The 15,028-nt window shown below is 34.0% G+C and overlaps 1 protein-coding gene across 3 annotated transcripts; it reads left to right on the forward strand.

Moving 5' to 3' along the window:
- Window positions 1-10,154: 10,154 nt before the first annotated feature.
- LOC106292780 (probable polygalacturonase At3g15720) lies at window positions 10,155-12,860 on the forward strand. 3 transcript variants are annotated; one of them, XM_013728436.1, is made up of 9 exons: window positions 10,155-10,226; window positions 10,693-10,809; window positions 10,910-11,044; window positions 11,128-11,289; window positions 11,366-11,573; window positions 11,788-11,869; window positions 11,949-12,057; window positions 12,139-12,261; window positions 12,347-12,860. In XM_013728436.1, the coding sequence occupies exons 1-9, from the start codon at window positions 10,215-10,217 to the stop codon at window positions 12,773-12,775; spliced, it is 1,377 nt and encodes a 458-aa protein (XP_013583890.1). In that variant the 5' UTR covers window positions 10,155-10,214; the 3' UTR covers window positions 12,776-12,860. The 3 variants fall into 3 exon arrangements, with proteins under 3 accessions (XP_013583890.1, XP_013583891.1, XP_013583889.1); XM_013728437.1 differs by lacking the exon at window positions 10,155-10,226 and adding an exon at window positions 10,430-10,566; XM_013728435.1 differs by lacking the exon at window positions 10,155-10,226 and having other exon boundaries at window positions 10,584-10,809.
- The last annotated feature ends 2,168 nt before the right edge of the window (window positions 12,861-15,028 follow it).

Here is a 15,028-nt window from a genome sequence, read left to right on the forward strand (position 1 = left end):
GGGAAGAAACCGATCACTATTCAATAAGGAGAAGAAACTGATTTGAGTAAATGCTACAACTTTGTCTAAAAATCACGTGCTGGCAAGAGAATTTATGACCATAGAGCGTATAGAGAATATTTTATCTATCTAAGACAAAACACATATGCTTACTCTCTTATCTGCCTACCAGTCAAGTAGCATAGATGCATATGCTCACAATTTCATGTTTTATGGTTTCAATTTTCTTTGATGTATTAGAATACGTAAGGATGTTAGCGAGAGTATTGTACGGGTTTGTAGATTTTCAATAGACGGTCAAGCTTTGAGCATTAAACTAAGAAACTGGAAAATACCTTTATCAAGAAAGCTTTCGAGTCCTCTCTCAAGTACCACATTAGGTTCTACATATTCATGAGCACTGCACCAAATCTAAGAAATAAAATATTAATCAGACCCAAATAATAATTAATCTAGAGCAAATTAGAGACATATATTGCAATGTATTAGAGAAGACAAAAGAATTACCTTTAAAAAGTGACAGACAAATCGTGAGCTACATGCTTCCTACACAACTCTAAATGTTTGACTGAATATTTCTATTTCGCATCTGCTTGAACAACATTCTTTTAAAAGTTTGCAATCCAAGCCTGCAAGGATAAGACAAAACCAACAGTTCCATTTATAAATTTAGTTTGTCTCCAATCTGAGGTTTTAATTTAAAAATATACGATGAAATTATAAGCAAAAACATTCCACTTGCCATAGCTGTTGACCCTGACCAAAAGATCCCATGTGATTAGCTTGGCTTTTGTTGATTAGGTTCAGTTCACAATCTTCTGACCCGTTGAAGATTTGCAGTTCTGGCATGTAAGAATAAATAAAACACCAAAAAATAGAGAAGTTTAGCTAAAATTGATAAACAAAAGAACTCAAGAGAATAATGAAATAATCAATAAAAAAAGAAAGTAGGAACGATCTGAGGAGGCAAAGTCCGGCGAGTAAACCAGCGACCAAAAACCCTAAAGAAATAAACGAATAAGCCACCGTCAAGGGTTACTCGCCGCAATAAACCTTAGGTGGCACAAAACCACCACCGAGAGAGGTGAGAAGAGGCTCAAGCTTCCAACTTCATAGAGAGATACCAGAACAGACCAGAAAACCTCCACCACGGGCATAGAGTACCAACACAGAACCACCAAGGCATCTGACAAAGAGAGATCCAAGCAAGACCACATCGGCGAGAGATATAGGAGATACGAAGATAAGATGAGATTAAGGAGATGAATACTCACACATATTTATACAAAACAAACACCGCCTTTCAGATCGAAGCAAAGTATTGAAGACGACATGTGGGGGAGTGAATCGTTGGGATTAAACATGAAGCCTTAACTCAGACGTTTCAGATCGTGGGAAGAAACGCAAACGGCGCCGAGTCGCCATCGCACGAAGTGGAAGAGACCACCTTCGTTTCTTTTCTGCAATGAAACGCCGGGTTTCATACTTATGCGACACGTGTCGAAGCGAGAGAGTCCGACTTATCTAGCTGGCATCCTATGTGGCTTCATGAGAGTGAAGCAAACAGTCTTTTATAATAATAGATATTTCTTCTCCACCTCATTAATTCATTTAATTTTTCAATTAAATACACCCAACCAAACACAACAACCAAATGGGTTCCACAAACAACATTAACCAATCAAATTTACCTTGGCCCACATGTCTTCATGTTCCTCTCCTCTCTCCTTTATCCGCGTGAAGAGTTCTTCTTGCCCACCCTTCATTGGCGATTTTGAAGCTAGAACATCAGGTAATTCTTGTCCGTTTTTTATGAAATTTTGTGTGAAATATCTTTTAAATATTTGTGTAAACCATGGGTAACCTAAAAAGGTAAGAATTGATGAAAATTTGAGAGAGAAAAAACGAATTTGAAAACTGTGTATATGAATTTCGAATTTAATTTATGTCCGTTTTTGATGAAAATTTTGCTGGAATACTTATAAAAATAAGTGTATATATCGGCTAGTGTAACAAAAGAAAGGTTGAATGCAAATTTTAAGAGATTTAAAAGGATTTTGTAAACTGTATTTATTGGTTTTAGGGTATATTTTATGTACGTTTTGAGCCCGTTTTGATGATTTCTTCGGTGTAATTTCATTAATATGAATTATATAACATGGGTAATGCAAAATCCGAACAAAATCGGACTAAAAAGTTGATTAATTAGTGCACGGATAATTTATGAGTATTACTAAGATAACTCGTTTTACTAAGGCAAAGTGGTATTACTGATACTACTAATGTTACTATGTTTACAAAAATTACTAGTATTACTGGTTTTACTATGTATATAGTATTGAAAAAATTACTATTAGTAAGAATGTACGGCGTGGGAATTAAATTTAAACTTCTTAATAACGCTAATTTTAATTATGATTCATTTTATTTCAGGAAAATGCAAAATCCGCATTGTACAATCATTTGTTTTGATTATGGAGGATATTAGATTAAAGATGGGGCTGAAATGGAATGGATTTTGGGAGATGGTGAAGGGGAAGATGAAATTCACACTATTGTGTTGAAGAAATCAGTGGATGAGATCACACGCTGTGTTTTGGTTAAGCGTATTTGCAGAAAGATAAAGGTATATGACTATAAGATGGAAGCGAAGATTAGTTACTTTCCAATGGTAATGTATTCGAACAAGCCATCATATATCTAGGAAGATGTAGACGTTTTTGGTTATCTAATGCAAATAAATCAAGTGAATTGTAGAAGTGTTCTACATGTGGAGTTCAACAAAAGGGATGATGACACTGATTTCTATGACAGTCTATCAGATAGAGAGGCTACTGAAAACGGGGCTACTGATAGAGAGGCTACTGATAGAGGGGCTATTGTTAGAGAGGCTACTGAAACAGAAGCTATTGATACAGAGGCTACTGAGACAGATGGTGGTGATGAAGAAGGTACTGAGAAGGATGTAACTGATAATGAAGGTACTGGTGGTTTGCTCACACTTTACGAAGACATTGAGATGCATGAGAATGTCACCGAAAGAGAAGCAGGACCCTCAGTTGAAGTCACACCAGTTGTCTATAAGGAGTGGGATGATGGTATGGATTTGGTTTTAGATCAAGAATTTAGAACCAAGGAGGAAGCGCAAACTCATATTCAGACAGCGTCACATGTGAAGTGTTTTGAGTATGAGGTAATTAAGTCGGATACTAAGAGATATGTGATAAAATGCCGAGGAGCCAAAGAAGGCTGCAAGTGGTTTGTGCGTGTTGCAAAGTTAACGAATTCAGATCTTTGGTCAGTTAGAAGTTACATCAAGCAGCATAGATGTTCTGTTGTTACCACAAGAACACTGCCTAATAGAAGGAGAGGCACACCACAAATCGTTGCATCTATCCTGGCCTAAGATTATCATGGAAGTTTTGACACACCACATCTCAATGCTCTGATCGATTTGGTTCATCAGAGAGTTGATGTGGAAGTATCATACACAACGGCATATAGAGGAAGAAGACTAGCTGCTAATAAAGTGCGCGGAACTCCTGAAGAGAGTTATTCTTTATTATATTGTTATATGCACATGCTGGAGCAGGTGAATCCTGACACAATAACTCGTGTGGTTGTGGATGAGGGCAAAAAAATTAAGTATTTGTTTTGGGCTTTGGGAGCTAGCATACAAGGATTCCGCGCGATAAGAAAAGTCTTCATTGTGGATGCAACACACCTGAAGACTGTTTATGGTGGAGTGTTATTTATTGCGACTGCTCAGGATCCCAATCATCACCACTACCCAATTGCGTTTGGTGTTGCAGATGGTGAAAAATATGAGAGTTGGCTATGGTTTATAGAACAGTTGAAATCAGTGATATTGGATCTCCCTGGATTGGTGTTTCTTTCGGACAGAAACAAAGGCTTGATCAAGGCAGTACATCAAGTGTTCCCTCAGGCCGCTCATGGTTATTGTATATGGCATCTGTCTCAAAATGTTAAAGGCTACGTCCGTAACAACAGAGAAACATGTGCATTTAAGTTTATGGAGTGCGCACACGCTTATACAGAGGCTGAGTTCTTGGTCCTTTACTCCTTTATGACGCTTTTGGCAGGAAATATCCTAGTGCAGTGGAGTATCTTGACAAAAGTTGTGAACAAAAGAAATGGGCTAGATGTTACTTTGAAGGAGTTAGGTACAATGTTGACACCACCAATTCAGCAGAATCTTTTAACGGTGTTATTAAAGACGCAAGAAAGTTCACCTTACTTCCAATGTTTGATTTTATCATAGGAAAAATTGCTGAATGGTTTAATAAGCACAGAAAAGAGGCAGCTGAAATGCCACCCGCACTAAAGCTTGTGCATATTGTGGAGGAGGAAATGACTAAAAGATGTGTTGATACAGGGTTTCTTCGGGTTGACGAGTTAAACAGCTTCCATCTCGAGTACAGTGTGCATGGTAGTGACGGGAAGCGTTATACCGTGGACATGGCTATGAACACGTGCACCTGTGGGCAATTTGATAAAGACAAATATCCATGTGTTCATGCAGTAGCTGCTGCCACATTCATGACTGATAAAGCGGGAAAGAAACTCCATCTATCTGAGTATTGTTCTAAGTACTATTTGGTGAAGCAATGGGCTTTGGCTTATCACATGACAATATATCATGTTCCTCATATGTCTGATTGGGTTATACCAGAAGAAATTAGAGCAAAGAAAGTACTTCCTCCAGAATTTCAAGTCAAGAAAGGAAAACCACAACAAACAAGGAAACCATTAGCACGAGAAGCTCGTGGAAGAGGAAAAAGAGGCAGAGGGAGTGGAAGAGGGAGAGCCACAAGCACAAGCACATGCACAGGCAGAGCCAGAGGAAGAGGTATGGCAGCATATTTTGAATGTGGAAGTGGTTCAGGTTCAGGTGTTTGATTGTTGAAATTTGTTTCATTGTGCTACCTGTATTACTGGAATTACTATGTGTTATTTGAACTACTAGGATTACTGGAATTACTATGTGTTATTTGGACTACCTGTATTGCTGAAATTACTATGTGTTATTTGAACTACTAGGACTACTGAGATTACTATGTGTTATTTGGACTACATATATATTAGTAGGAGTATTTATGTTTAATATGTAGAATCGATATATATTTTATGATTATTATCAATTGGTAGACTAGTTACTTAATAAATATATATTAAGACTAAACTAATACACAACAGTAGCACTTAAAAAAAAAACCAATACACACACAACCAGTGACACTTTATTCAACTAGAATTATTACTTTGCCAAATATCAAACCTTTCAGTCACTCAATAAATCACCTACTCCATTTCAGTTTACATTTATCCTAACAGTCAAAGAGATTTCGGTTTCATATCACAAACAATAAACCAGGAAAACCAATTGGATCCAATAAGAAAGAACCCATAAAAATCGTGAGCTCTTGGTTTTTGTTCCAATTTATACCAATTCTACAGTTTCAAGATGTTTTCCCCAATTTCAAACCACAATCTCGCTTACTAAGATCCTACTAAACTTTTCGTCTACAATTTACAAGTTTTCCCCAATTTTTATCTGACCTAAATACAAAATGCAAGGAAATTAAGGTCAAGAAATCACTTACCAGGATGAGGGATGTCGATTCAGAAGATGAAGTCTTGATTAGAACAGAAGAAGAAGAAGAAACGATGAGTTTGTCGATTTTGTCGCCGTTTTAGGAAATCAGAAAGAACAAGAGGAGAAAGAGAGGAGAGAAGGGAAAGACATGACAATTTTTTTTCTGTCCAAACGCAGAGTTTAGGTTTAGGAAAAGGGTTATACCCGTATGTGTTTGGGTGGGCCGGGTTCATGTTTGGGTGGGCCGGGTTCGTGTGGTTGGGCCATGTAATTATGTGATTTCGTTAGGGTTATAAGTGTATTTAGCCTATTTTCGTTTTTCAAAATAAATAAATAAAAATTATATTTTATTGAAGGGAGATTTGAGCATTTTTCGTGAGTCAAAGGGGTATCTGAAGTTAATCTCCTGTTTAAAAGAAAGTAAAAAATAAAAATAAAATGCAAAAATTTCTACCAATGAAATTAAAAGAATTTTCTTGAAAGTGTACGTATGATTGACATGTCACCAGGAGTCAACAATATAACTTCTCGATTAATATATAGGAGATTAATAAAAAAAAGGCAAAAGTTTCGACCAATGAAATTAATTTTTTTTTATGAAAGTGTATGTATGATTGACACGTCACCAGAAGTAAATAATGTGACTTCTCAATTAATATATAGGAGGATTTTGTTAGTCCAAAATTAAATTGCTAGAGAATGTTATATTATATAGTAGGTTCATTATGGATCATTCATTTATCAAATTGAAATTATTATATATTCTTTCGTTAAATAAAACCTACAGAATTACCTAATGTGATCAGTAAGACTTTCTTCCCCAACTTCATGATCAGACATATTTCAAGCGCACAAAATACAAAGGCGGACAAGCTTGCACGTGGTGCGAAGAGTTCTCCTTCAGCTATGCTATATGTCGATTCTTTACCCCCGGTTTGGCTATCTGAACCGGTGGTCTCATATGCTTTAGCCTTTAATGTTGTCAAAAAAAAAAATTACCTAATGTGATTATGATATATATGACAATTAATGATTTTAAATAACAAAGATTTGCTAACAATCTGCATACTTTCTATCATTTTTGTTTAATTATTTATTATTAAAATAAATTACACAATTACATTTATCATATAATAAAAATTTAGATTTTTTTGTATATATTGTATTTTGAGTTTTTCAAAACTAGTATAAAGGCCCTGTTCGTTTACGTGTGTCGCGACCTGCGACCTCCGACTTGCGACTAAGATTACGTTCGTTTACGTGTCGCGCGACCTGCGACTAAACGTGAGACCCGTGACTAAAACTATGTTCTTTACGTGTCGCGCAACCTGCGATCTGCGACCTGCGACCAGTCGCGCGATCAAAATTTTCTTAATTTTTAGTCACTGTTTTTTCGGGTGACTTGAATGGGAACCCGCGACTGGTCATGCGATCAGTGGCGCGACATCAATACGAACAACAACCTGCGACTTGCGACATGCGATCAATCGCAAGTCGCATGTCGCAGGTCGCAGGTCGCGCGATAGGTAAACGAACAAGGCCAAATTACTAAGACTGTTAAAAGTCTCCCACAGACTTTTGTGATCAAGGTTTAAAGTATTTTTTATAACAAGATACAATTATTAAAAAATCATATATGAATAAATAATTTTATTTTAATAGGTGTTTATGTTATATATTTAATATATATATATATATATATATATATATTTCATATCGTTTAAATTAAACTATACATCATATGAAAATACATACTTATATTTTTATATTTGCTTTGAACATATATTGAAAATTTAATATTTAATTTTGAAATCTTCATAGTTTTTTTAAATGATTATTAATTATTAAAACCACTAAACATTGCTCACTAAAAAAAAATCGTTGGTGTAAAATTTTGTTACACAAATATACAAATAATCATATAATCATTTGAGTAGAAACCTCGTATTAATAAATATCCATATTAAAAATATATTATATGTCTATGTTAATATCATTTAAATTTAATTATATCGTATACGATATATAAGATTGATTGTTTTAACTTATTTACTCTAAAATGATTGCGAATAAACAAGATCGGTCGTTTAATTTATATGCGCACGCCAATTTATTACATAATAGTAACTTATTTTTTAGTTATTTAATATATAATTATTATTTTATTATTTCATCATTTGCAGACAAATATAAAATAAATATAAAATATTTATTTTGCACAAGACGCAGATTTTAACCTAAGTATGTATCTCTTTAATAATTTTAAATAAACATTTTTTAAACCTCATGCTAAAACAAAATAACGAAATGAGAATAAACTCAAAAATCAATATTTATATTCAGTAATAACCAAAATGAAAAAAGTGATACAAAATGAGAAAAAATATTGAAGATAGATAGGATTGACACGTGAACGTAAAGTTCTTATAATCATAATTAACTTTTAAATTGCTAAATCATGATATAAAACCGAGTTGATATAGTTTCATTGTAACCAAATAGTAGGTCTGAGATTATTCGGCTTAAATGTTAGATTCTTATAGTGATTCTTTGACTTAAAATATTTTTAAAAATGAGATCAGCTCATGAGTAAACAAATTATATAATTAACAGAAATGTTTTTAAAAAATTATTTAAAAGTCAAAAATATTAATTCGATCAAAAATATAAATTTTATTTTTTATATGATATTTTTTAAATAATTTTCATATAAATTCGTTATGCACAAGGCACCTGTCTTATTTTAGTAAATAAAATATTCTAGAGATCAGATTTTGAGGTGCCCAAGAAAAAATCGAAGATTTTTATAAACGCTTGGGGAAGTAGGTGCCACTCCCGATGTTGTCATGTGGTCTACCATTGGGCCTGGTGATCTAACATTCTGATAACAACCTGACACGGGTGTTTTTTTTACAAAACAAATAAATATTACAAGACGATTCTATAGCCACAAATCTACTTACTTTACGATGATTCACACCTGACTGCATCATCTACTTACTTTATGATGATTCACACCTGACTGCATCATCCTGAGCCGTCTTATGAGATCCATGCCTGACTGTATTCCTTGCGCCATGCCTCCTGTATGTTTTTTTCCATAAATTTGCATAATTCGCTTTTGCTGAGTGTATAGGCCTGTATTTTTAAAAGGCAAGATTATTTTTAAAAATTCAACTCGTAAATAATGTTAACCTTTCATAACAGTACAAAACTTTACAAACCTTTTTTCGAAAGCGACTCCAAAAGATACTCTATAACTTTAAATATGATTTTTTATTTTCCAAAAAGAAGCTTCAAAACTTTGAATTTGAAGTTTTGAGGAATGAAACTCTATATTTGAAGTTTCACTACTCAAAACTTCAAATTTGAAGTTTCATATTTTTATTTGCATTTTGGTCTCTGCAATTACACATCATATTTATGATTCATAAATATTTTATTCTTTATTGTTTTAATCCTTATAAAAATTATATCTCATAAATATTTTAAGTTTTGTTTACAAAATTTAAGTTTACACATAAAATTAAATAAAACTTTAAAAGAAAATTTAAAATATTTAAAACTAGATTTAGATAACAAAAAATATACAAAATAAACTTAACAAAAAAACTTTTAAAAAATTACATGAAGACATAACTATTACAAAGATTTAAATATAATAACAACACTAATAGTCATGTAAGTTTGATCCGGAACCTTAAAAATTTCCAAATATTGTCCAATTTATTTTCTGTAACTGAAGATGGTTGTTGTTGTTGATGATGTATTTTCGTACAATTCCTTCCTATTCATATTGAATATATTCACGAGTATTAATATCATCGGTAAAAGTTAGTCTTTTAACAATAATTTATGTTTCTCTTTTACTTTCTTGTTCTGATCTAATGTATTTACAAGTATTAATATCACCTGATTTCAACAGTTTTTATCTCTAATCTACAAATTGAAAATGAGGAGAGCCCTTTTTACTTCGAAATGCACTAGTAGATCATATATGCATTATGAAAATCATTTTATGGAATAATATGGTATTTTGCTTAAAGTTTAATATTAATTAAGTTATTATGTTTAAAATTTTATATTTTAATATAATATTTTATTAATTAATATTGTTGTAATATGTTTATATATGTGTTAGTTATTTACAAAAGTTTTATGAATTCAAATTGATTATGACAAATATAAAGACCATATTAGAAAATACAAATAGTTTTGAAGTTGAATTTGAAGTTTTGTTTTTGGAGAAGAACATCTTTAAACTTCAAATATAGAGTTTGAGAAATTTCGAAATAGAGTTTATTTTTAGAGATGCTCTGAATTTGATGAGCATTACTTTTGTATTTGCCTTTTTAAAAAGTAAAATAAAAAAACGGAAAAGTGGAATATAGAAAATACCCAAACAGAAGCTAAGACAAAAGTAATTAAAAGCAAAACACGAAGTCAAAAATAGACAATAACAAAAAGAAAGCGAACGCAAGTTGCTTGAGATACTATTTATATCATTATATGAATTCACATATCAATCTAGTTTGTGTATAGAAGTTTCGTTAGAATGGTCTGTCACGTAAATTACGGCATATAAGAGATATAGACGATGCGCTTAAAGGTAAAGTTTATCTGCTCTTTAGCTTTCTTATATTTGAACATGTTCCTTGAAAACCAAACTAAACCAAACCAAACCAAAGGAGCTGAAAAAAAAAATACAAAGAATGCATTTATTCAATTTTGTAATAGAGATACAATGGTCGATTTTGAAATAATTTGTACTATAAATAATTGCAGTGCCACTCCTACTCCCCATGCAAATCAGTAATTTATTTGAACTTTAAATGTTATCATGTCTCTTGTTAATAGATTAAAGTACACATATACGTATTCGCCTATCCATTCCATTTCATTCCCTTACATATATTGTCTGCTACTGTCGAAAGTATCCGCTTAACATGGTAAAGTGTTTAGCATCTTCTTTTGTCTGTCTAAATGAAAGCATTGGCTTTAACCATAGTTGTTTTAATTAGTAAATGCATTGGTTTTGCTCACTATTTAACTATTCTTCTTCAAAACATATGCAGAAGAAGACTTGGATCTTGATTTTCTCAGTGTTCATCCTCCAGACCTTCACATATTCGAAAGCTTTGGATGTTACTCAATATGGAGCTGTTGGAGATGGAGTTACAGACGATTCTCAGGTAAAAGACAGATTCGTAGACGTAATGTAAATAAAATCTTTGCTCATTGTTTCCAAAAATATCGTAATGTTAAGAATCTTGTTTATCTTTTTTTTGGAAGGCGTTCTTGAAAGCCTGGGAAGATGTCTGTAGCGGGGCAGGAGATGGGCAGCTTATCATTCCGGCAGGAATGGCATTTATGTTGCAGCCCTTGAAGTTTGAGGGTTCTTGCAAATCGACCCCTATTGTTGTTCAGGTACTCTGTTTTTCCTTGCTTTTTTTTAAATAATACATTATTTTCTTTTGACATTAGTAACGAATCTACTGATTTAATTGAAGATTTTGGGCAATCTTGTTGCATCAAGTAGAGGAAAATGGAAAGGAGACAAAGATCAATGGATTCTCTTCTCAGACATAGAAGGGCTTGTGGTTGAAGGTAACGGCGAATTAAACGGCCAGGGTTCGAGCTGGTGGGAACACAAAGGCAGTTCTAGACCAACCGTAAGCGGCTTTTTTTTTAATCCTTTCCAAACTCTTTTTGGTTTTTTTGTACCAAAACTTTTTGTTGTGAGAGTAGGCATTGAAGTTCAAGAGCTGCAACAATCTTAGACTTAGTGGCTTAACTCACGTAGATAGTGCGATGGCACACATTCACATAAACGGTTGCAACGATGTAACCATCTCAAATCTCCGGATAAATGCACCTGAATCAAGTCCTAACACCGATGGAATCGATGTAGCGGTTTCATCTAATGTTATCATCCAGGATTGCGTAATCGCCACTGGTATGAAACTGTCACTCAAACTATTTTTGGAGATTTGTGTAAATTCCAAAATCAGAAAATAATTTAAAAACCAGGGACGTTGTATGAACGCAAAATATATTTATATGTCAAACTAGACGGTCCCTCGATTGTTACATCCAATAATGTCATTGGCAGTGTGCTGATCTTTATACATTATCGGTTCGTTATGAAAAGGACTTTGTAATTATTATAGGTGACGATTGCATTGCGATTAACTCGGGGACGGCTAACATCAGAATATCCGGTATAGATTGCGGACCAGGCCATGGAGTAAGGTTAACCAGTTACAAGATTCTACTTAGAAAATGTTCATTAAAATATTTATATTAAACCATGTAACTTTGAAATTTATAGCATAGGAAGCTTAGGAAAAGATGGAGAGATAGCTTCAGTGGAGGATGTATGTGTCCAAAACTGTAACTTTAGAGGAACTATGAATGGAGCTAGGATCAAAACCTGGCCGGTACGTTAAGTTTCTTACTAATCTCATTTAGTAATTTTTTGTAACTTTATTTTGGATAAAACATTATGGTAATATTCACAGGGAGGATCTGGTTACGCAAGAAGGATTACTTTCAATGGAATTACTCTAGATAATGTCGAGAATCCTATCATAATCGATCAGCATTACAACAATGGAGATTCTGATAAGTCCACAGATGATAAGGTACGTATACAATCAACAAAGATGTATACATTGTACTTAAGATTGCTTTTAGAGAAAATGTATTTTACTTTGTAACTTTCTTTAGTCCTCGGCGGTGGAAGTGAGCAAAGTTGTGTATAGTAACTTCGTGGGGACGTCCAGATCAGAGTACGGTGTTAACTTTAGGTGCAGCACGAGAGCACCATGCACAGAGATTTTTCTGAAAGATGTGAAAATAGAAACGGCATCGTCAGGAATGGGACAAGTAGCGCAAGGACAGTGTTTAAACGTGAGAGGTGGTGTGTCTACACTTGCGGTACCAGGTTTAGAGTGTTTAGCACTTTCTACAGATATGTTGTCATGGGGGACAATGCCGGAACAAGCTTGTATGTTGCCGCAGCAATCAGTGCAACCGAACACACGACCGTTGCAAGATCCATTATGGGTTTATGGAAGCAGAGGACAACGATTAGGAGTATATAGTGTCGTATTAACTTCATTAATCTCTTTTGGTTTTAGTTATGTTTTAGGTTAGTCAAAGGTTTCAAAAACATATTCAGTGGGTTGAGATGATAAATTAATTGGTTTTTGTTATTGTCACAACCTAGATTCAAGCATTACTTGTGTTATAAGGTGCGTAAAAAATAATTTCCGATTTGATATAGGTCGGTTAGTATGACTTTCAAATTGGTTGTGATATGAATCAGTTTGGTTTGGATCAAAACAGGTCCACCTAACATAATGTTCAAGAAATAGCTAGTCGGTAAGTAAGTATTTTATAGCGGATTATTAATTAACGGATTATTAATTAACGATAAGTAAGTATTTTATAGCGGATTATTAATTAACGATGAACATGCCATGATTCTCATGCAGTTTGGTTGATCTGCACTAAACTTGAAACATAAGAGAAGGCATGCGGTAGTAACTTCTCCTTCATTCAAAAAAAAAAAAAAAACTTCTCCAAGATCAACTTACTTAAAGTAATCATTTTCCCCAACGAAATAAGCTGTGTTGCGATTAGTTTCCGATTCATTTTTATCTCCATCGAAAACAACTACAACTCTCTTCTCCTCATCAATAAGAAAACTCCCACCACTAAAGAACTGAAACCAAGTGAGTGGCGACATATCCACCGCTAAGAACTTGCTCCAAGACACTCCATTTGTCTCAATCTTGGTCGTAACCCATACCTCCATCTCATACGTATGCAAGTTCTGAAACAACACGGCAAGATGCTCTAACACTAGATAGAGTCACCTCATCTTCAAAGTAAGACTCAAACGGCAAAGGCAGACGCGGAACAAATCTCTCTGCTGTGAAATCAAAACAGAGTAAAAAACGGGGAACGTCTCCTCCTGCTTCCTTGTCTTGAGAAAACCAGTACACGTTTCCCTTCAAAGACACGCCATAGTTATTAGAATTAGACTCACAAGAATATGTGAGGTGAGAGTAGCTCTGGGATACTATTAGACCATAAGGTTCAAAAGAATATGATCCGAGACCATGCAATTTATGATTTGACAAAATAGTTAAGTACCAAACCGACATTAGAAGATAATAATTGAGAGAGTTTTGATTAGGATAACCAGATAATAGATTAAGAGAAACCGAGAATGATAAAATGGTAATGACAAATGATTTAGGGAAGCTAATCCCATTTAAGCCATTCCAGCGAGTTTAGAGAGGCTTAATGTTTATGTCAACATTGGGAAATAGCTGAGTCACTATTGGAAAATAGTGCATCCAATGAAATTATAACGTTCTCACTTAAGCGTGTTTTCAATTAATAGTATGATATGCATTCACATATCAATCTAGTTTGTGATAGAAGTTTTGTTGGAATAGACTGTCACATAAATTACAGCATATTATAGAAGATGTGTTTAAAGGTAAAGTTTATTTACTCTATAGTCTATATTTACATATGTTAGGTTTTCTTAGCAAAAAAAATGATATGTTATGTTTGAACCATGTTCCTTGAAAATCAAGCTAAACCAAGATCTATTAATGTATTAAATTCTTGTAAAACAAGAGAATAGAATCTATGTTTCTATATTATTCATAAACATAAAGATCCCTTTATATATATAGAATTACACGAATAATGAAAAGACTAAAAAAAGAAAATACAAATATGGAAAGAGTACAAATCATAATCTAATAAAGAAAAGGCAAGATGTTGATTCTCTCTCTCTCTCTCCTCACGGTTGTCTCTCTCTCTCTCTAGCATTGGGCCAGTTATGAACCGGGCCGGTTATGGACATCCACAATATGATTTATAACACTCCCCCTTGGATGCCATAATCATACAGAGATTGTAATACTCTTTAGATGTTGCCTCATTAAAACCTTACCAGGAAAACCCAGTGGAACAAAACCATGGTGAATGAAAAAGAGTACAACACATATTACTCCCCCTGTTCTGAACAACTCGCGGCTGGCCTCATGAACAGCCAAGATCTCCGAATGGTTTGAAGATGTGGCCGCGATCGTCTGCTTCATGGAACGCCATGATATGGCCGTTCCACCATGTGTGAAAACATAGCCTGTCTGTGATCGAGCATTGTGTGAATCCGAAGGATAACCTGCATCAGTAAAATCAACTAAACCTTCTTTGTTTTGATTAGTATAAAATAAACTCAAGTCTTTCTTTCCTTGCAGGTAACGAAGAACATGTTTAATCCCGTTCCAGTGCCTTTGGGTTGGACAAGAGCTTAATTTAGACAACAGATTCATGGCAAAACATATGGTCGTGTGACTAGCCAGATACATCAAAGCTCCTATG

Source organism: Brassica oleracea, chromosome C5 (assembly GCF_000695525.1).
Source record: "Brassica oleracea var. oleracea cultivar TO1000 chromosome C5, BOL, whole genome shotgun sequence".
NCBI lineage: Eukaryota > Viridiplantae > Streptophyta > Magnoliopsida > Brassicales > Brassicaceae > Brassica > Brassica oleracea.